The sequence below is a fragment of the Sminthopsis crassicaudata genome, chromosome 6, assembly GCF_048593235.1.
Source record: "Sminthopsis crassicaudata isolate SCR6 chromosome 6, ASM4859323v1, whole genome shotgun sequence".
In the NCBI taxonomy this organism is placed as follows: domain Eukaryota; kingdom Metazoa; phylum Chordata; class Mammalia; order Dasyuromorphia; family Dasyuridae; genus Sminthopsis; species Sminthopsis crassicaudata.
In genome coordinates this window covers 254261032-254282331 of record NC_133622.1, presented here as the reverse complement: position 1 = coordinate 254282331, position 21300 = coordinate 254261032, and the positions used below count along the sequence as shown (strand labels likewise).

General features: G+C 56.3%; 1 protein-coding gene across 6 annotated transcripts in view; it reads right to left on the bottom strand.

The window, feature by feature from the left end:
- The window catches only part of ANO1 (anoctamin 1), a 162513-nt gene that overhangs the window by 5282 nt on the left and 135931 nt on the right, over positions 1-21300 (bottom strand). For 4 of the 6 annotated variants that reach the window (XM_074276732.1, XM_074276729.1, XM_074276726.1 and 1 more), the window contains 11 exons: positions 20238-20320; positions 17772-17783; positions 17098-17172; positions 11611-11685; positions 10409-10610; positions 10212-10323; positions 9027-9084; positions 8432-8532; positions 7928-8064; positions 6199-6351; positions 346-398 (listed from right to left, as the gene is read on the bottom strand). In XM_074276732.1, the coding sequence (XP_074132833.1) occupies positions 346-398; positions 6199-6351; positions 7928-8064; positions 8432-8532; positions 9027-9084; positions 10212-10323; positions 10409-10610; positions 11611-11685; positions 17098-17172; positions 17772-17783; positions 20238-20320 (1061 nt within the window). The remainder of the gene's footprint in view (positions 1-345; positions 399-6198; positions 6352-7927; positions 8065-8431; positions 8533-9026; positions 9085-10211; positions 10324-10408; positions 10611-11610; positions 11686-17097; positions 17173-17771; positions 17784-20237; positions 20321-21300) is intronic. The other 2 variants (XM_074276728.1, XM_074276730.1) reach the window with 1 other exon arrangement.

Here is a 21300-nt window from a genome sequence, read left to right as displayed (position 1 = left end):
GTTTGAGTCCAGCCTAAAGTGCTTATGGGATGTGGGGCAGCTCTCTCACCCTGAGCCGTTTAAATGCCAGGCTCGGGCTCTAGGGCATCTAAGGGCCCCCGACGGGGAGCCAGGATCTCAAGAGATCGCCCTGGAGGGAATCAATTTTTTATCAGGTTTAAAGCCGAAGGCCAGTGAAGGCCAGTGACCTCATCTCCTCCCATCAGTCAGTCGGGGGATGAAACGGGGCAGGAGGCCAGGAAGGCCCGGACCCCACAGCGGCTCCGGAGCCCCCTCCCCTCGCGCACGCGCCCCCCGCCAGGCCCTAGCGGCACCCTCCCTTCCCGGGCCGGGCACTACACTTACGTTGATGATGACGGCCAGTTTTGCCAAGCCTCGTAGAATGTTGTACCAGTTGCCTAGAGGAAGAAAAAAGGCCGGATGAGGTGAGCGTGAGGGCCTCTGCCTGTGAGTTCACCAAGGGGCCCCAAGTGGCCCCATGGGCTCGTCCGCAGTGGGGGGGGGGAAGGGGCGGAACTGGAGCGAGGGCAGGGTCGGGAGGGGGGCCCTTGAGGAACCCGCTTTAATGCCAGACCCTACTTGGTAATTAGCTTATCTGCTGTTTGGGAGGAAGCGTCCCCTCTGAAGGGCTTCCCGGCGGCTTTCTCCCCAGGACGTGCTCTGCAGGAGCTGCCCTTGCTGACACCGATTATTTGCTTAGAAAAGCCTCCCAATATAAACACAGGCCGGCCCGGCTTCCGTTTGGGCCCGGTCCGAAGGGTCCTGAACTCCACCGGAGCGGGGCCAGATCCGGGCGCCGACAGCGCCAGGAGCGGAGGCCGGCGGGCCAGCCCCGGGGGAGGACGGAATTCCCGAGGGCCCCCAGGCCTGCCGGTCCCGGGCCATCCGTGGAGGTAGAGGAGGCCCTGTGGAAGCCCGGCTGGCGCTCGCGAGGAAATCATTCCCAGCCCTGCCACCGGCCAGTTTACATTAGGAGGGGTGCCTGGGAGGGCGGCTTCTGCCTGATGGCCTGAGTAAACACAGGAGGAGAAATTCAGCCTGGGAGTGTACACAGCACTCAGTCATCCTCTCACGACCCGCAGAAGCCGGCCCCGGCGGACGCCGCCAGCTGCTGCCGCTCGACCGGCCGCGCCGCTTCCCTCTCGGCCGGGACCGGGCCACGGTGCGGGGCACGGGTGGCCAAGGAGGCCCCGGGCTGGGCAAAGGAAGGCTGGACCTTTGGGGTGAGAGGGCGGAAGGCCGGCCCTGCTCTGACCCTCGAGGAGGCGGCCGTGGGCACTGGGCAGGAGGGCAGCTGGGGAGGCGGGTCGGGATGAGAAGACTCAGGCTGGGAGGGGGGAGCGGCCCATGAAGGGCCTTCATCAGGGCCACCAGAAAGCCTCGTTTCGGGCTCCACGAGTGCCACGGAGAGCCAAGGACGGACGTGAGCAGGGAGCCCCAGCAGCTTCTGGAGCGGGCTCCACTGGGCATTCTGGGCCCGGTGCTTTTCCCAAGCTTGTTTCTGAAGTGGTCTCCCCTTTTGTCTGCTGCAGCGTGGGCAAGCTGGCCACCTTGGCGCTCTTTTCTTCTTGTGCTTCTTTGTCTGGAGCAAGCCCTCCTTCTCCTCCCCCTCCCCTACCACCATCCTGGACCCTCTGGGGCTGCTGCTCTCTCCCTGCCCAAGGCCCCCGTCCCCTTGGACCTCCTTGGCAGCAGCCTCCTTGGTTGGCACGTGCCCGTTCCGTCTTCCACGGCAGAGTTGGCTCTTGTGGGCAGGACTGACGTCTGACTTTATGCAGTCTCTTCAGTCCCCAGCAGGGGCCTGGCACACAGTAGGTGCTCAATAAAGGCTTGGTGATCAACTGGTGATGCTGTCTGGCCCCTGCCCAGAAGCCAACTTGGGCCCCGGGGTGAAGAAAGGCTGGGCCGGCATGGGCTGGGCCGGCCGGGGGACGATGAGCTCCCATCGCCGGAGGTCAGAGCGCCCGGCCTGGGGGATTGTCGAAAGGACCAGTGGGTCCCAGAAGGGAGGGCCTTCCGCCCGTGCCCGTGAGATTGGCTGAAGGAGCCAGTGGCCAAGCTGGAGAGGAAAACGCCCGGGAGACGGGGCAGAGGCCGGCAGACCAGGAGGCGGCCGGCCCCCGGCGCAGATTTGGCTTCGAGGTAAAGCAGAGCCGCGGAGTTCCCTGCGCTGGCCCGGGGGACCAGCCGCCTGGCAGAGAGTGAGCCTCCTGTCACCGGAAGCTCCAAGCAGAGCGCGTTCCCACAGTGCTTTTGGGTTTCCCCAGAACACGTCCAGAGGACGCCCACTGGTGGTTGTACCACAGACAGCCCCGGCCTCCCAGGGGAAGAAGAGCAGGGGTGACCCCATTCCTGGAGAAAACTTGGGGCTTCCGCTGCTTCCCCACCTGGGCTGAGCCTCCAGCCGGCCCGTCAAGCTTCCTCAGAGCCTCCCGGGCCACTGCCAGGGCGGATGAATGCGTGTGGGGACCGGCTCCAGTCTCCCGGGGGTCCCATCTCGGCTTTGCCATCTCGGCGGCAGCCGCTCACTGCTGGAGCCAGCGGAGGTGCCCTCAGGAACCCCCTCGCCTCGCCTGAGGCTGGCAGCTCGCGGCCTGCCCATGGGCCCCAGGCGGGATTCAGAGGCCTCTCCCCAGGAAGGCACAGCTGTGGCATCCACAAGCAAGCCCGGGAAGAAGAGGCCGAGCAGGAGTTCTGCAGGCGGGAGCCCGGCCGAGCACGGCTAGTCCGCCCGCGGGGTCAGCCAGTGAGCCAGGGTTCGAGGGGGCCAGCAGGGCCCCAAGCCTCTGTGGTACGGGCGGAGAAATGGCCCCTCAGCCAAGGAAGCCGCTTGCCCACTCTCAGACAGAGCGCCAGAGCCTTAGCCGGGACAGCCGGAGGGCGCGCAGGCAGGTGGGGGGCTGCTCTGTCCCCCCACAAAGGGGATGAGAAGTCAATGCCGGACACGAATCCACGGGCCCCAGAGACAGAAAGGGAGGGAGCGCGGGGCCAGAGGAGGAGGCGCTCTCCGTCTGCTCGGCCCTGGGGGGAGAACAGCACCCGACTGGCACAAGGGCGCAGGCGGAGGCAGTGGGCGCTGGCCGGGTCTCCTCATGTTCCTCGTGCCCGGGTCCTCCACGGCAAAGCAGGAACCCCGCGATGCTTTCTGCACCAACAGCACTTTTAAACGGTGCAAAAAAGGAATGGAACCGAGGACTTTATTGGAGGAGAGGCTTTGAAGGTGATGACTCCTGAGGTTCCTTCCAGCAGGAAACGTTCACAGATGCCCACCACGGGTCTGGTGAGAGCGCATAAGTGTGGTGCGGTGGCTAGAGGGCAAGCCGGCCGGGGAATCGGGGCGCTCCCGGGTTTTCCCTCCGCTGGCTCCCGGCTCTGGTGCCCAGAGCAGGTGCCGAAGTTCCAAGCAGGTGCGGATCCACCTGGGCACAGACAACAATCAGGGCTGGGTTTAGGCGGATCCCTCTGGCATCGGGGAGGAAGCTGGAGTGAAAAGGAGAGAGCCTGGAGGCAGGGAGGGCAGGGAGGAGGATCTTGGAGGAGGACTGCCGAAGCTGGAGAGAGGCCGGAACCAGAGCAGGGGCTGCCAGAGCAGAGAAACCCGAGGGAGGCCCGAGGGAGGCCTGAGGGAGGCCAGGTGAAGGTGCGACAAGATTTGGCAGCTGAGGGTGAGTGGAGCGAGGGTCACGGAAGGACTCCGGCGCCTGGAAAGCAGCAGCGAGAGCTTGAGATCAGTCACTTCTGACGTGGCTCCATGGCTTGAGATCAGTCACTTCCAACCGGGCTCCATGGAGTCCAAGGCCTGTCCAGCGGAACTGTCCAGCAGGGAGCTGCAGACCCGGGGCTCGGCAGAGACGTTGGAGAACAAGCAGATGAGATCCTCAGGGGAATGGTGTGAGGAGACAAAGGTCCAATAGAGAGCGGGAGAGGGGTGCCCTTGGGAGGGTATGAAGCCTCGAACAGCGAGCCCAGGATCCCTGCGGTCAGCACACTAGCTGCAGAGGAATCTCAGCTAGAGTGCCTGGGAAGCGGTCATCCAGCCTTTACTGCAGACTTTGTGGGGCGGGAAATCCCGGGGCTGCCCATTCCCTTTCAGGCTAATTCTAGGGGAGAGAAGGCTCGCTTTCCATTTTGATGGCTCTTTTCCGTCCTGCTCCAGCTCTGCCCTGGTGGGCCAAGCCACAAGGGGCCAATGTCTGCAGCAGCCCATCGAGCACCAAAGATGGATGGCAGCTTCCTCCTGGGAAAAGATCCCCAGTCCTTCCCACTGTTCCTCTGACAGGGACAGATGACATCAGTTTCTCCCTCTCTTTTCCTTAGTTTTGTCACTTGGAAAATGGCAGCTGAGTCCTGAAACGTATGAGCTACTTTCAATATTCCTCCATATCAGGCACAGGTGTTGCTGAGCCAGGGGCTGACTCCATCCTCCAGGCTACCTGGCTGCCCCATCCCATTCAGTCCTCCTGTGGGCTCCCCCCGCCGGCATCCTGGGCCTGGGGCTGACAGAAGCTCTCAGAATTCTCATCCCCCAATTTTGACTATATCAAATTGAAAAGTTTTTGTACAAACAAAACTAATGCAGACAAGATTAGAAGGGAAGCAATGAACTGGGAAAACATTTTTACAGTTAAAGTTTCTGACAAAGGTCTCATTTCCAAAATATACAGAGAATTGACTCTAATTTATAAGAAATCAAGCCATTCTCCAATTGATAAATGGTCAAAGGATAAGAACAGACAATTCTCAGATGAAGAAATTGAAACTATTTCTAGCCATATGAAAAGATGCTCCAAGTCATTATTAATCAGAGAAATGCAAATTAAGACAACTCTGAGATACCACTACACTCCTGTCAGATTGGGGCTAGAATGACAGGAACAAATAACGATGAATGTTGGAGGGGATGTGGGAAAACTTAGGCACTGATACATTGTTGGTGGAATTGTGGATGGATCCATTCTGGAGAGCAATCTGGAACTATGCTCAAAACATTATCAAACTGTGCATAGCCTTTGACCCAGCAGTGCTACTACTGGGCTTATATCCCAAAGAATTACTAAAGAAGGGAAAGGGACCTGTATGTGCAAGAATGTTTGTGGCAGCCCTCTTTGTAATGGCCAGAAACTGGAAACTATGTGGATGCCCATCAGTTGGAGAATGGCTGAATAAATTATGGTATATGAATGTGATGGAATATTATTGCTCTGTAAGAAATGACCAGAAGGATGATTTCAGAGAGGCCTGGAGAGACTTACATCAACTGATGCTGAGTGAAATGAGAAGAACCAGGAGATCATTATATACGTCAACAACAAGACTACATGATGATCAATTCTGACGGACGTGGCCCTCTCCAACAATGAGATGAACCAAATCAGTTCCAATAGAGCAGGAATGAACTGAACCAGCCACACCCAGCGAAAGAAATCTGGGAGATGACTATGAACCAGTACATAGAATTCCCAATCCCTCTGTTTTTGTCCGCCTGCATTTCTGATTTTCTTCACAGGCTAATTGTACACTATTTCAAAGTCCGACTCTTTTTGTACAGCAAAACAACTGTTGGCACATGTATACATATATTGTATTTAACTTATACTTTAACATATTTAATATGTATTGGTCTATCTGCCATCTGGGAGGGGGAAGGAGGGGAAAAATTGGAACAAAAGGTCTTGCAATTGTCAATGCTGAAAAAAAGTACCCAGGCATATATCTGGTAAATAAAAAGCTGTAATTAAAAAAAAAAAATCACTATACCTAAAATTAGAAGCAAAGCAGGAAACTGGGAAGGAGCAAACTTTGCATCAAGTTTCTCTGATAAACATTTTGTTTTTCAAATATATGAGACAATATTATAAGAATATAAAATACTGACAATATTATAAGAATATAAAAAAATGAGAATATAACATATATAAAAATCTGTTACAATATAAGAATAAGAATAATACAACAAAATGAAATCACTTAATAAAAAAAAAAGAAAAGAATTCTCATCCCCCAGACCTTCCCCCCGTGATCCTGCGAGAAGCAGGATCAGTCAGGGGGGACGGCGATAAGAAGCCCGGATATCCAGGCATAAGAGGCCCCCTGGACACCCCCTTTCTGAGCACTTGATCCCGGGCTGCCGGGGGAGGCGAGCGCCTGGGACGGACGGAGCCAGAGGAACGGCCGCCTCGCCCTTCCCAGCCGCCTTACCTATGTCCTTCGCCCTGACGGCCACGGGTCTGCGCAGCTCGGTGACAAACTTCTTGGCGTCCAGACGGATTTCGATGATGTTGTTGAGCAGGGCAAAGAGAGGCGCCAGTGGGAAGGAGGCGACGAACAGCGTGACGAACCCGAACTGGATTACTGCAAGAAAAACAGGCATGTGTGTACATGCGTGTACAGGGAAAGGTGTGTGTGTGTGCAATGCAAGTGGATAGGTGTGCATTTGCACTGCACATGTTCATATGTACACATACAAGTAAACATACACACATGTGTACACACATATACAAGTAAGTAGCTGTGTACACGCATATATGAGTAAATGTGCATGCATGCATCGGTGGTCACATGTACGCACATCATGCATGTGCGTGTATATCTGTGTGTACATGTACAATTAAATACATGTATGTATAGATACACATATAAGCATATCTGCCTATATACCTGCATGTATATGTACACGTGCAAGTAAATGTGTGGCGTGTACATGCAGAGTCATGTGTATGCACATATGTCTGTGTGTACACATATGTCTGTGTGTACACATACAAGCAGATATGTGTCACATTTACAAGACATGCATATGTATGGACATATCCGTGTGCATGTCCACAGGAGTCAATGCGTGTATATTTACACATATACAAGTATCTGCACACATACATGGCCCCTGCCCTAGCTGGGGGCGGTCCCTCGGGCCCAGTGATTCCCTCAGTGTCACCCCACAGCCCCCCCCCCCGGCAGGGCAGGGGCACCCCTGAGCTTTTGGAAGTGACGGCGCCCGCCCCGGTCCCACGTCCGATGACACGGGAGAGGCTGGAAGCCGGCCCCGGATGGGGGTGCCCCCATGAGGCTGGAGCTGTCACAGAAGAGCCCGAACGCCCGCCTTTCTGGGACTCACCAGTGTTTGTGCGGCCCCCCGCACACAGCACACACTTAATAAATGCACGCTGGCTGCCCGCTCTGGACAGAAATCTCTTTTTCGTTTTTAAACCTCAAACAGGCCATATTCCTGCCTGCATTCTGGAAAGTAATTCTGAATGGCAGTGACAGCACGGGCTCGGTTTGACTAAAACGGCAGTTGGAAGAGAAGGGTTCTTCCCTGGGGAGAGCAACTACCCAGAATGCCTGGCCCGCTGTCGGCTTCCTCCTTCTCACCCGACAGAGAAACAACACGTGAGCGGTCGTCGGGGTGCCGGGGGCAGCAGAGGCGACCGTCTTGCCTCGTGACCAGAGAACTGTTACCCCTAACTTTTGGCCGACATCTCCCAAGGAGCCAAGTTCCATCCTGTAAAGAACTGCTCCCCAGGACCCCAAGTCCTAGCCCCTCATCGCTCTAATCGGGGATTTTGAGGGGCCGCGGCAGTGACGAGTCCCCACGACGTTGGTGAAGGGAAGGAGAGCTTCCCCCTGGGAATTTTATACAAATTCCTCCATGGCAAAACTGCCAACGGGTGCCTCTGTCCTTGGTGGGCGGTCTCCTTTTCCTCCCCAGCGCCCCCAGAGACAGGGCTTCCCTCACTCCTCAGGGGCCACCTCGGCCTCTCGGGGTGGGGGGTGCCACTGCCCTTGCCCCTCGGGGGGCTGCTGCCCTCACCCCTCGGGGGCCTCTGCCCTTGCCCCTTGGGGGGCTGCTGCCCTCACCCCTCGGGGGCCTCTGCCCTTGCCCCTCGGGGGGCCGCCGCCCCGCTGACTCTCTCTCACTCGCCCTTACTCATTTCCATGTACTCCGGGGTCAGGCCCGCGAAGGGCTCCAGGTTGTAGTCCACCTCGTAGCGCTTCCGCTTCTTGGTGGACTCCTCGTGGTCGGTGGGCCGCTGTTGTAAATAGCGGAAGAACTTCTTCATTTTCCTGGAAGGCAGACGCGGGGTCGTGAGGTGGCTTCTAGAGCTAAGGGTTCCTGGGGGGCCCCGAGGAGCACCTACAGACTTCTAGACCGAAAGCCGCCGGGACGCGCCGTCTTGGCTCACCAGTTATGACTCGGGCCATGGAAAAAGACCCCCCGGGCCCTGGCTTCCCTGTCAGAGGCCGAAGGCCAGGAGAGAAGGGTGCGGAGGCTCAGAGAGAAGCCGATCTTGCCCCAAGTCTACACCCCCTCTGCCAGAGGCCGTTGGGGGGAGGGCCCTCGGGGATCCCCTGCTCCAGCGTCCCAGTCAGGGGCCTGTCAGTCAGCCTGAGAGGGGAGGAGCCCCCACCCTCCCCGCCCGCGGTCACTCACGGGATGCCGATCTCGAACAGGTTGTTCTGAATCAGCTGCTTGCCCAGCATGATGATGCTGAGCTGGATGCAGAGCTCCATCAAGCAGCCCCCGGGAGCGCACTAGGACACAGAGGAAGGAGGTCCCGTCAGGCCCCGGGCCCCCCTCTCCTTCCCTGCCTCCCCCTGGGCAGCAGCGGGCTCGGAGCCCTCCAGAGCATCTCCCTGCCAAGGCTAGCCCCGCCCCGGGCGCCTCTTGTCGATCTGGGGAGACCGAGCCTGGCGTGAGCCGCTGGCAGGGCGAAGACACGGACGTCTGGTGCTCTGCCCGGGAGGCAGCCCTGCCAGTCTGAGCTACAGGTGCTGGCGTTTGCCTTGTTCTTAAAACTAGGAAACATCCGACAGTTTGGCGGCTGGAGCCTCCGGAGCCCTCTCACCCACGGCCCGAGCTCAATAACACACCGGGGGGACGGGAGAGGGGTCTGGGGAGGGGACAAGGAGCCAACATCGCTGCCCTGGGACTGAGGCTCCGCTGCTCCCCACTGCTGCCCCAGGACGGGGTCCCGAGGTTACAGGGCATGGAAACAAGGCCCGAGCTGGGGGGGAGGAGCCGTTACCTCTTCCATGCGGAAGGAGCGAAAGATGTAGACGTAGTCGCCTGGGCGTCCAGCAAACCTAGGAGGAGAAGGGGGGGGGAGGCTGAGCTCCCGGGGCATCATGGGACGGGAGCCCTCCCCCTTCCCCCACTGCCCGGTGAGACCCGAGGAATGAGCTGGGCTGGGGACTGCTCTCATCTGCTCCCACAATGGCCCACAGGCCCCCGCTTGGGAACATCCCTTAGCGGGGCAGGGGAGAGAAGCAAGGCGTTTATCTTCCCCAACAGAAAACCATGGATGGAGGACAAAGTGGGGGCTGAGGTCAGGAGGAGGATGAGCTCTGCCTCCCAACAGAGGCTGGACCCGCTCCGGAGCCATCTTGGGCCAGGCAGGGGCAGCCCAGGAGCACACCCCGCTCTCGCCAGACATTGCCCGGTCTCAAGACAGACCCTCCTGCCCAAGACAGACCCTCCTGCCCAAGACAGACCCTCCTGCCCGATAAAGATCTGGTGGCCTGATGGGAGACAGGACCATATGGTCTCAATGATGGTCAAGACAGGCTCCAGTCGGTCTGTCTGTCTCTTCACCCTCCTTCCTTGCTCCCCTTTCCTCCCTCCTTCTCTGTCTTTCTCTTTTCTCCCTCTCTTTCCCTCCTTTTCTCTTTCTTTTCTCTCTCTTTCTGTTTCTACTTTTGTCTCTCTCCTTTCTCTTCCTCTCTGTCTCTGTCTCTCTCCCTTCTCTTTCTCCTGTCTTTTGAATCTTTCTCTCCTTTCTCTCTCTCTTTCTCCCTCTCTGTCTCTCTCTTCTCCTTTCTCTGTCTCTCTCCCTTCTCCCTCTGTTTTTGTCTATCCCTCTCCTCCCTCCCCTCTCTGTTTCTGTCTTTGTCCCTCTCCCCCTCTCTTTCTTTCTCCTTTCTCTTCGGTTTTTCTCTCTCCTTTTCCTTTGTCTCTCTTTTTCTGTATTTCTCTCTGTCTCTCTCTCTACCTCTCTCCAACTCACAATAAAAGCAAGGGTTCAGAACAAGCAAAGGGGGGGTAGAGAGGACTCCCCCCCCTCTTTGCCTTTCTCTGCTTGTTTTCATCTGAGTGGGAGACCAAAGGATCTTGGGAAACAGTGTTTTCCCGGGGACTCTCGTGTTGGGAGGGGCCCCTGGTGGAAGTGGGGAATTGCTGGGGGGGACTCTCGGCTCTCCTTAGTGGAGCTCACCGGCCTTTGAAGAAAGCCACGTAAAAGATGGGGCTGTAGGCGTTCACAAACTTCAGCAGGAAGGCCTTGAAGATCAGCCGCTCCTCAAAGTTCTTGTCTGTCTTGGGCACCTCTGAAACCGAGAAGGCGGGTTGGGGGTTCAAGGCGCCGCCCAGAGGTTCCCCCGCGGCCCCGGGGGGAGGCCTCCTGCCACTCACCGATCTGGGTCAGCCAGCGCGCGATGGAGCCGTAGACCTCGTCCAAGATGATGATGACGACCAGGTTGATGATGACGGCCGTGGCGGTGACGGTCACGCGCACGTTGGCCCGGCCGGAGGGGGACGAGTTGATGGCCAGCGCGGCTGCGGTGGAGATCCTGTAGATGATCACCCCGAAGACGATGGCGAACGTCAGCCCGATCTGGGAGGGAGACAGAAAAACGGTGTTCATCCCGCCTCGCACCGAGGACCGGATGAGGTAGCGGAGTGAGCGGGGGGAAGCTGGGGGTCCAAGCGGCCCACCTCGGCCCTTCCTATTGGACACAGCTAATGTGGCTTTCCTGAGGAACAGAGCATGAAATAAAGCATTTATGGAGCACTTACTGTATGCATTTAGGGTTAGACTTATACTGTATGCAAATTACCAGGGAGGGATACAGACAATCCCTGTTCTTAGTTCTCCTTCTGAATGGGGCACTCAGACAACCCACATGAAGGTTTCCCACAGTATAATGGCTTGTCTGGGTCAGCCTCAGTTTCCTCATCTGTAAAGTGGGGCAGCCCAATCAGGCGTATCCACCCCACCGGCTATTTTGTGGTTTTTTCAGTCACAACCAGCTCATTTTTTGATAAAGATCCCAGAGGGATTCGCCACTTCCTTCTTTGGCTCATTTTACAGACGAGGCACACAGGGAGCAGGGACTTGCCCAGGGTCACACAGCCAGTGAGTGTCTGGGGCAGATTTGAACTCGTGGCCGGGACTGCAGGATCAGGGCCCCACCCACTGTGGCCACCTGGCGGTCCTCACAGGGAGGTTCAGAAGGAAGGCACATTTGACATTATTATCATGATTATCACTGTTGCTTTCCTGGACCAGAGGAATATCTGAAGGTGGCTTAGAGCCGATGGAGCCCTGCTGCGGCTGCGGCGGTCTGGGGCCTTCCCTCCCAGCAGAGCCCCGGGGGCCCCCTCAGCCAGGGCAGGGGCCCTCGCACCAGTCTCTGCCCCAGCCTCATTGCTTCCTTTTGCCTGACCGCTGTGTCTGCCCTGCATTTATGTCCGCCCATGTTAGGAGGGGTGAGCCCCTGGGGAAGGGACCGCCTCCCCTCTGCCTCAGCCTCCCCGGAGCCCAGCAGGAGGACCCCTGCCGCATCACCCCCCGCCCCCGGCCCCGGGCCGGCCTGTGATGTTCGAACACTCACCATGAAGATGATGCCGATGAAGTTGGTCATGTAGGCAGGGAATCGGTCCTTCCACGTCAGCTTCTCCTTATAGATCTGCAACATAAAACTGTCACTCATCCCCGCCCTGGGGGAAGGAGGGGGCTTCTGTCTGCTATGAGCATGAGGCGGGGGCGGACCCCAGGAGGCTCAGCGGTGCTCCGGCCCCTCCCAAGCCAGGGGAACCAGGCTTGCCTCCGACCAGAAGAGGCATTTACCTCCTCCAGATCAGGCTGAAATCAGCCCCTTGTGGAACCTGCTCATTTAGCCCTCTCGCCCTGAGAGCCAAGAAGATGGTTATCAAGCCCGGGAGGCCACACGGTTACTGAGAAACACGCCATTGGCCCGGCCGGCTTTCCTGGAGGGGCTGGAGGACTCTGGTTTTTCTCAACTATCAAAGTGCCATTTCTAAAGTAAAACATCCCTGCAGACCGTGCCAGGGGGCAAGGGGGCAGCACGCTCAGCAAAAACAGCACGGGCACTCCGGACAAGCTGAGGAGTCCTCCGGGTCAACATGTTCGTCACGCAGCAGGAACCGCTGAGTCAGGGACCGCTCACGTTGCCCTTGCTTCCAAAACAAATCCTGGGCCTTCCCCCGGCGGCTGGATGGGCACGGGCACTCCGGGCAAGCTGAGGAGTCCTCCGGGTCAAACACATCCGTCATGTGGCAGGAACCGCTCACGTCAGAAGCCTCTCACGTCGCCCTTCCTTCCAAACCGATCCCAGGCTTGGTTGCACAGTGCCCCTCTCTCCCTGGCAGCTAGGTGAGCAGCAGAGATGGCGTGAAAGTCGGGCAGCAAAGTCTGAGCAGCCGGAGTTGACTGGGTGAGGGAACATGGGGAATGGGATCCTTCACTTGGGTTCTTGACCAACGCCCAGTCATTTTGGTTCCTTGGATAAAGGAAATGCATCCATTTCACCCCCTCCGGGGCTGCCTTAAAGCAGGCACTTTTTCCCCCACTAGTTTGCAGGCTCCTTTAGCCGTCGTCCAGGCTTCTGAGAGCAGGGGGAGAAAGGAGCAGCAAAAACAGGAGTGGGCGCTGGGGTGCCACCCGCGGGGGTGCCCGTGCCCGCTGCCTCCTGCTCGCCCACCCCGCCAGAGAGCCAGCTCTGCACCTCGTTCGCTCTAAGGCTATTTTCTGCTTCAGCTCAATTTAAACAAAGGGCAGATGGACGGCTGGGGCTCCACTCTGAAAGAGGCATTTGGGAAGAAAGGTCGAGCACGGAATGGGCCAAGCCCACCATGCTGGACCACGGCCCATCTCCAGTGCTAGAGCCAGGGCTGGAAAGCTGGGACCTGAGAGGCCGCAGCCTCCAAGTGGAGTCCTCTCTTTCTGGAAGCCTTGGGCAAGGCCAGGCCCTTGGGATCTGAACACGCAGTCGGACTAGGAGCTGCCGGAAGCCTTAGACTTCAGGCCAGGACCTTCATTTTAGCAGCAAGAGAGCTGCCCAGGCATGGAGGCTCATGGGAAAGTTGGAAATCTGCATCCAAGGCCATCGCTTCTTTCCCATCTCGGGACCTTTGTCCACAGGGCTCCTCCTGACTGGAAGGCATGCCATCCCTTCCCGCTACTGCTGGACAATCCCTCACTTCCTTCTAAATCCTGGCTTCTCCAAGCCTCGGTCCCAGCACACTCTGCCCCTCAGAATCCCTCCGCACTTCCTGTCATGCACGATGCTCCCAGGAGAAGGCCCTGGTGCAGGGATTGTCACAAGTGCTTCTTCCCCCATCCTGTTGTACCACACTGTGCTTGGGGTTCCTCCTTCCCCCTGAAAATGAAGGGACTGGATGCCGAGATCCCGACGGTCTCCTCAGCTCTCCACTGGCACAAGCCCCAGGGACCCACACAATCGAGAAAGGATGAGTTGTCACTCCTACCTATCCCATTGCTTCTTTCTGTCCTAAGCACCAAGGTCTGGGCCCATTCTTGCACTGTGGCTGATGATGAGATTCTAGGGGTCACCTCCTAGGGCCTCAGTTCCTCCATTTGTCAAATGGGGGAATTGGTCAAGATGCCCCAAGTCTAAGATGCTTTGGGGGCCCAGTCAGGAATCCCAGCCCAGACACTTCTTAGCCACGTGACTCATGATAGGCTCTGTGACCTGCTCTGAACGATGGGAACAACAAATGTGCCGAACTCCCAAGTTTCTTGGCAGAGAAATGCACGGAAAGCTCCCGCCAAGCTTTCGGTGCTCCAGAAATGCTGCTCCTTCTTCTTAGCTCATCAGCTCTGGGCTTCTAAACTCAGTTCAGAGCACAAGCTTTTAATCATCCAGGCATTTGGGCCAGCACTGGGAGAGATGCTGAGAACCCTCGGTCCAGAGCAAAGCCTGCTCTCAAAGAGCCCCTGCTGGAGGGAGGGAAGGCAAGCTGACACCCGTTCTCCACACCAAGGAGCTCATCCCAGACAGATGAGTGGGAAAATACAAAGTAGATTGGGAAGAGACAGCCAAAGCTTCAATAACCTTTTGTCTTGTTAATAAAATGACTAAAATCGTCGTTCTTTTTAATAACTTCTCGTCTTGTTGATAAAACAACTAAAATCACAGTTCTTTTTAGTAACTTCTCAGTCTTGTTAATAAAACGACTAAAATTGCCGTTCTTTTTAGTAACTTCTCTTCTTGTTGATAAAACAGCTAAAATCGCTGTTCTTTTTAGTAACTTCTCTTCTTGTTGATAAAACGACTAAAATCATTGTTCGTTTTAGTAACTTCTCGGTCTTGTTAATAAAACGACTAAAATTGTCGTTCGTTTTAGTAACGTCTTGGTCTTGTTGATAAAATGACTAAAATCATCGTTCGTTTTAGTAACGTCTTGATCTTGTTAATAAAACAACTAAAATCACCATTCTTTTTAATAACTTCTCATCTTGTTGATAAAATGACTAAAATTGCCATTCTTTTTAGTAACCTCTCGGTCTTGTTGATAAAACGACTAAAATCACTGTTCTTTTTAATAACCTCCCAGTCTTGTTGATAAAATGACTAAAATCACTGTTCTTTTTAATAACCTCCCAGTCTTGTTGATAAAACGACTAAAATCACTGTTCTTTTTAGTAACTTCTCTTCTTGTTGATAAAGCGACTAAAATCGTTGTTCTTTTTAGTAACCTCTTGGTCTTGTTAATAAAATGACTAAAATCACAGTTCTTTGTACTAATCTCTCAGTCTTGTTAATAAAATGACTAAAATCACTGTTCTTTTTAATAACCTCTCAGTCTTGTTGATAAAACGACTAAAATTGCCATTCTTTTGAAACTCTTGGTCTTGTTAATAAAACAATTAAATTGCTCAAAAAACTACTCCGGAATGGTTTGGGGCTGGGGCAGTGCCCTGCCAGTTGCGGGGGGGGGGGGCAGGAATGGTCTCATGTGGGAGGGAACCACATTCTGAAGAGGCCTCCAGGCAGAGTTGGAAAGACAGTCAAAGGGAGGAGGATTCTTTTTCTGGGGGCCATAGAAGAAAAGAGTTGGGGGAAGGATCCTGCCCTAGTGATTTCTGTCTGCTGCCAGTCACCAGACACTGAAGGAGCTCCCAGGGTCCAGTCCAACTGAGCAGGCTATTGAGGGCACTGCCACCCTACCCAGCCACCCGGACAGTGCTCAAATCAGCTCCTCACTCTCACGGCCACCTTCTCTGAGTTCTGTTGTTTTTATCTCTCCAAGATATCCCCTTGTGCTCTTTGGGATGACCGCCAGGCTGAGCCTCTCCCTGCAGAGCTGCTGGGAGTCTGCCTTCCTCAGTGTCTCCCCGTTCCAATCCAGCCTCCACTTAGCCAGCACTGCTCCCTCAGTAAACTTCAGAAGTTCCCTGTGGCCACCAGGGTCAAATATTAAATGCCATTTGGCCCTCTAAGCCTTTCCTAGCTCCTCTGTGACTCCATGGGACTGACCGCCTGGCCTTCCGTAAGTTCTTTCACAAGCTAGAACTTGCCCTCTCCCCCATCTTCACCTACTGGACTTCCCTGTCTTCCTCCAAGTGTTAGCTAATGTCCCACCTTCTCTTTCCTGCTTCCCTTTAGTGCTAATGGCTTCCTTCTGAGAAGCATGCATTTTGTCTCGAGCTGATCCATGACAGTTGTCTCCCCTTATCCTTTGACAAAAGGGATTGTTTTATTATCCTTTTTTTTTTTTTTTTGGGGGGGTAGCCGAGCATTCAGCACTGATGGTGCCTAATAAATGCTTGCTACATGTACAAGGTAAAACTCTGACTCAGGATGCAGGTAAGGACTTCCTGTATTAGCCGTGAGGGGCCCAGGCCCCCGGAAAGCCTTTCTAGTCAAGAGGCCTGCCCAGGCAGCTCCCAATTCTGGGATCAACTCTTGTCCGGATGCCCTGCGGCAGCGCCTGAGAAGGCTGATGGGAAATCTGATTTTGGAGCTGGTGAGCTTTGTTCATCCTCAGGATGTGACCAAATGAGGGAGCGCTCAAGGCTCCTTGTGGAGGTCGGGGAAGGTCTACGATTGGCAAATGTCAGTATGGGCAAGAGCCCACAAAAGTGGCCCGGGGCTGCCTCCTACAGCTCTGGGCATAAGCCCCAATCCCGACACTGGGAGAGCTTTGGAGGAGGAGCTCCTAGTCCTTCCTCCAGTGCAATTATGACTGTTTGCTGCAGGTCCTGGGGCCCTTCTGTGGGGTCATGAGACTTTGAAGAGGGCCTGGCCAGCCTAAGAACAAAGGCAGGGCTCCAAGGTATCCCTAAAGCACAGGGTGAGTCAGCTCAAGAAGCTTCAGGGGCTCCCTATTGCTCAAAAGCTAAGCTGCCAAAGTAGAAACTCCTGGTTGGCATTTAAGGTCCTCCCAGAATGACCTCACGGCCACACCGTGACCTTCCTTCTGTCCTCCCCCTGGAACCCTGCTCTCCCTTCTAGCCCCAGCTCAGCCGCCACATCCTAGAAGGGTCTTTTCTTGGTCAATTCCTTCCCCCAAATATTATCCTCTCCCTTCCCCACCTCCACATCCCAGCCGTTGCAGCCAGGGGGAAGATGGTTTGTATTTACTTTTCAGCATCAGCAAGGCCTTTTCCCCACAGAGTTCCACTTTCCTGAGGCAGGCCCACGGCGAGCTGACTTTGGAACCAGTGGGTCCGAATCTTACATCAGACATTTAACAGCCGTGTGACTCTGGCAAAGCTATTTAACCTCAGTCTCAGTTTCCTTATCTGTAAAATGGGGATGACATAGTACCTACCTCTTAGGGTTATGAGAAGCGAATAAGCGATCCTGTGTAAAGTGCTCTGGGAGCACTGCACCCTCACCCACGTGTGTACATGTAGCCGTGCCATGGCCATCACCACTATTATTATCATTACCTCTTCTCGCACCTGGCACTCGGAGGGGTTTGCTACGTGCCTCCGGCTGAGCTCCCTGATGCCAGCTTCAGGCCCCGAGAGAAGGCAGTGGCCACTCCTGGCCCACAAAGGTCGTGACCCTCGGGATAAAGCGAGACCTGCCGGGCAGGCGGGCACCTACCTCGCGGTGCGGGTGGGACTCTTTCCGAAGGGATTTCTTAAAGACCTTGGCTTCGTACTCCGCCCGCGGGTGAGCCTGTGGAAGGAGGCCAGGGGCCAGGTCAGTTATAAAGCAGGATGCCAGCCCGGCCCCAGCGGGAACACGCGGCCACCTGCTCCCCAGGCCCCTTTGGCAGAGCCGCCGGAGCTTGCTGCCAGGTCAGAGCTGTGCCCTTTGGAGCCCTCCCCCTCCCCCGGCCCTCCTCCTCGCAGCCTCCCAGGAACTGCCCCCCCTCCCCGGGGCAGCTTCTGATGTCTGGCAGCAGGCCCCGGGCGGCGCGAGAACTCGCTGACCACAGAGACAGGCGCCAGAGAAGGGCCACAGAGCAGCCACAGGAGCGGGAGAGAACAGGCTCAGCAAGCACTGGCGGATGCAAGGACCCCCGCCCCCCCCCCAAAGGCAGCGCTTCGCTCGGCCCAGCTCAGAGAACAGAAATGAGAAGGAAAGACCGAGGGTTAAGAGACGCCAGCACTGCTGGGAAGAAGGCAGCGGCTCCCAGGCAGGGGAGCCGGCCAAGAAGGCTCCACTGGAAGCGGGGAGATGAGACGCTGGCCGAGCATCAGGGTGAGCGGAAAGTCCCTCTCTGCGGGGAGACAGGGCGGGAGAAGGAAATGGAGTCACAAAAAGTTCCAAACCTTGACGGTCTCCTTCACGGATCAGTAAATGGGGGGGGGGAGAAGAAAGAAACAAATTGTCAATTACTTCAAGTGGCCCTGGGGACACATCCCCTCAAAATCACCACCTCTCTTTTTGCTGCGAAGCCGGGGAGAGCGGAGCCGGCAGGGGGACAGAAGGGACTGCTGGGGAACGTTCCATCCCGAGCCCAGCAGGTCCCCGGGTCTGGGAAATCGCCCCCGTAGAGCGGCTTTCTATCGCCCTGCCACCTCCCGGAGGATGGGGTGGGATGGCTCGCGGGAGGGAAGCCCAGGATGAGTAATGAGAGCCCAACTTCCTGGTGGGATCCTCAGGCGAGCACCAGCGCTGGCTTTTCTGGCCTGGGAGTGCCTGGGGGCAGTGCGGGCCGGGAGAGCGGCCCCACACCCAGGAGTCACTTTGGAGACCTCACACCCTCGGACTCTTTCTATCCTCGCTGTAGCTGTGGGGCCGGCTCTGTAGCCAGAGGCCTTGGGTTCAAATTCCAGGCCTGCAGCTTGGGAACGGTGGCTGCCTCGCCCGGGGCCTTTCAGGGGCTGCCCCCCAGGAGGACCCGGCAATACTGCTCCCCATCTTAGGTCTGCCGGGGCACACCCAGGACCAATAGTGCAGGTCTTCCCTCCCTCCTACAACCTGAGTTCTGCTGGAGCCAGGCCCCTGGTCAGGAAATGGGAGAGGCCAGCCTTGGCGATCCCCGCGACCCCACGCCAGCCCTCCCAGCCACGGTGCCCTGGGGTCCACTGGTCACTCATGGTACCCTGGGGCGCGGCAGCCACGCTGAGCGGAGCTCCGGCCCAACAGGGACCTTCCCCCATTCCCCTTTTCTCTTCGCCTCAGTCGCCTCAGATTTTTTCTAACTCACAGGGGAAGGTGAGTCCCGGGTATCTCAGCAACAGCCTAGTAAGGGTTGGGAGAGGCTCATTAAATCAGGCTCTGTCCATGTGTGCACATGACCCTATGTGTCTGCCCTCCCCACAGCTGCCCGAGGCCCCTGCGTTCCTGCCTCGTGCGACCCACTCCTGCCCAGTGAATGCCCTGCACACTTCATATATACCCTGCACACACTTGCATGTATATTCCTTGGCCATCCCTGCTCTCTACATTTGTTCCCTGCCCAATATTTTTGTTGTGGGGCAGCCCTGAAGTCAGGAGGACCCCCGTTCAAATCTGACCTCAGACACTTTGTCCTGGCTGTGTGACCCTGGGCCAGTCACTTACCCCCAATGGCCTCAGTTAAAAAAAGAAAAAAGAGTACTCCAATATTTTTGTAGTAACTTTTGGAAGAGTGTATCCACATAATGGGGATCATTTCTGGTCACTGAGTTTTCTAGGCTGTTTGATTAATGTCTTTTGGGGGGCAAAGCACTGGGCCTTCTGGTGAGCCGGTAAGTGTGAGCCCATCAGGGGGGACTCGCGCCTTCGGCCTGGGGCACACACCGGGCCCGGGCGCTCCATTTTGGAGAACGATAAGGGAGTTTGGGGGATCCTCAAGGGACAAATCGAACAATGGGATAAAGTCATATTTGTGTTTCTGACTTTTAAGGTCACTCTCCATCAAAATGGCTGTAATGGCTGCTTTTGTCCTAGACATGTGTATTTGGGGAGACTTTTACCTCCTAACCCAAAAGCCTAAAGGGGCTTAAAAAACGAACAGCCTCGGAGAGCCCGCCAGGATGTGTCCGGGAACTCATCACGGGGGCTGGGCTTTCGGAGGGCGGCCCTTCTGGGGTCGGAGACATTTCTAATAAATGATCCCACTTTTTCATGTGACGAGATCCCAGGGCCCGGACTCAAGGAAACCGGCAATTACCGATGAGTCAGGGAGGGCATTTCTCCGGAGATCCCGGGGAGACAGAACCCTGGCTGCAAGCCCTTCCACCAAGCCATAATTACACTTTGAATCTTCCCTCCTTTTTTTAGATCCCAGAGGGCCAATGGGTTTTGTCCTCTTCAGTATTTCCATCTTCCCTCCTCCCCTGGCTGCGAACCACACCCCACGGTCTCAGCGGTGAGCCCAGAGCTGCCAGGAGGGGGAGGCTTGGGCCCTGGCCCTGTCGGTGGGAGTCGCTGCCTTCTGTCTAGTGTTACCCTGGCAAGGCCGGCGGGCAAGCCTGGAGCGAGCCACCTGGCCCGGGCCCCGCTTTTAGCACCTTCCCCACAGCACCAGGGGAGTCTGGGGCGGCAGGAATCTCCATGACCGCACCAGCGTGTCCAAAGCATTCCTGCACATACGTGGGGCAGGTCTCCCTGGTAACCAAACAGGCTTCCAACACATCCCGAAATGAGTTCCGAGGCAGACCACGTGCAAGATTTTCCTTCTGCCCTGGGACAGGGATCACGTTACCATCCCATACCACACGGAGACATCAAGTTCTTTTGGGACCTACAAACAAACTCCCCGGCGACTAAGGCGAGTGAAGGGTCCAGATGCAGCCGGTGGTACTGACCTCTTCCTCCTCGAACCCCGTCAGGTCCCATATATAGTTGAGCCGCATCTGTTTTCTCTTCCAGTGCTCCATAAATGTGGCCGCTGGACAGAGTAAAGAGAAAAGAAGGGAGTCAATCGCAGGGCGATTTTAACATCCGCGTGGCCGGCAGAACCCACTTCGAGTGGTCTCGGAAGCCCCATTTAGACCCGCCCGCTGCCGAGGTTACAATGAGTCACTGGGCCCACCCTCCCCGCCGGGCTGGCCCAGGGCCCTGGGACGGTCGCCTCCAGCCTCCGCATCCCTGCAACCCGGTCCAGCCCAGCCTCCCAGCCCCAGCTCTAAAGCCAGCTCTTTTCTGAAGCCTTCCCGGGATCTCCAGCTGGAAACCATCCCCAAAGCACTCTGTTCTCCTCTCGAGACGTGCCACAGTTTCCCCCAGAGTTATTTTTATCCAGGTTTTATGTTTCTATTAGTTCCTTGAGGGAAGGGACTGAGCCATCTCATACAATCTACCCGGGAGCTCTTTCCCCATTTGCCGACAAACCCGAGTCCCCGCATCCTTCAAGCGAAGCGCCCCCTTCGCTTGCCCTTGCTGCTCCTGATGCCGGCTTCCCGCTCACTTTTCACCCCCTTGGAGACTGGCTCCCAAGCCCACTGTTCACTTAAAACTGTTCTCCCAAGGCCACGGGAGACGGCAGAAGTGGAAACTCCGTGGCCTTCGCCTGGTGGGAGTCCTCCTCGGTTTTCTGCCACCACCGGTCCCACACACCCTCCTCATGGCCTTTTCTCCCCGCCTGTCTGGATACTGCTCCTCACTTTCCTTGGATGGATCAATGATCCGCTGGCTCCCGGCCCTCGAAGTTCATCATCTCTTCTCTATTTACCCAGACCTCTATCTTGAAGTGCTGACCAGTTCCCATGGGCAATTGCCACCTCTAGAGCATTAACTTTCAGATCTGGAAATCTTGCTCTTCAGCATCAAGCCCTGACCTCTTTTGACATTCTACCATAATGTCCTCCCAGATGTCAAACTCAACTTGTTCGAATGGAATTCATCCTTTCTAGCCCAAGCCCTGCCCTA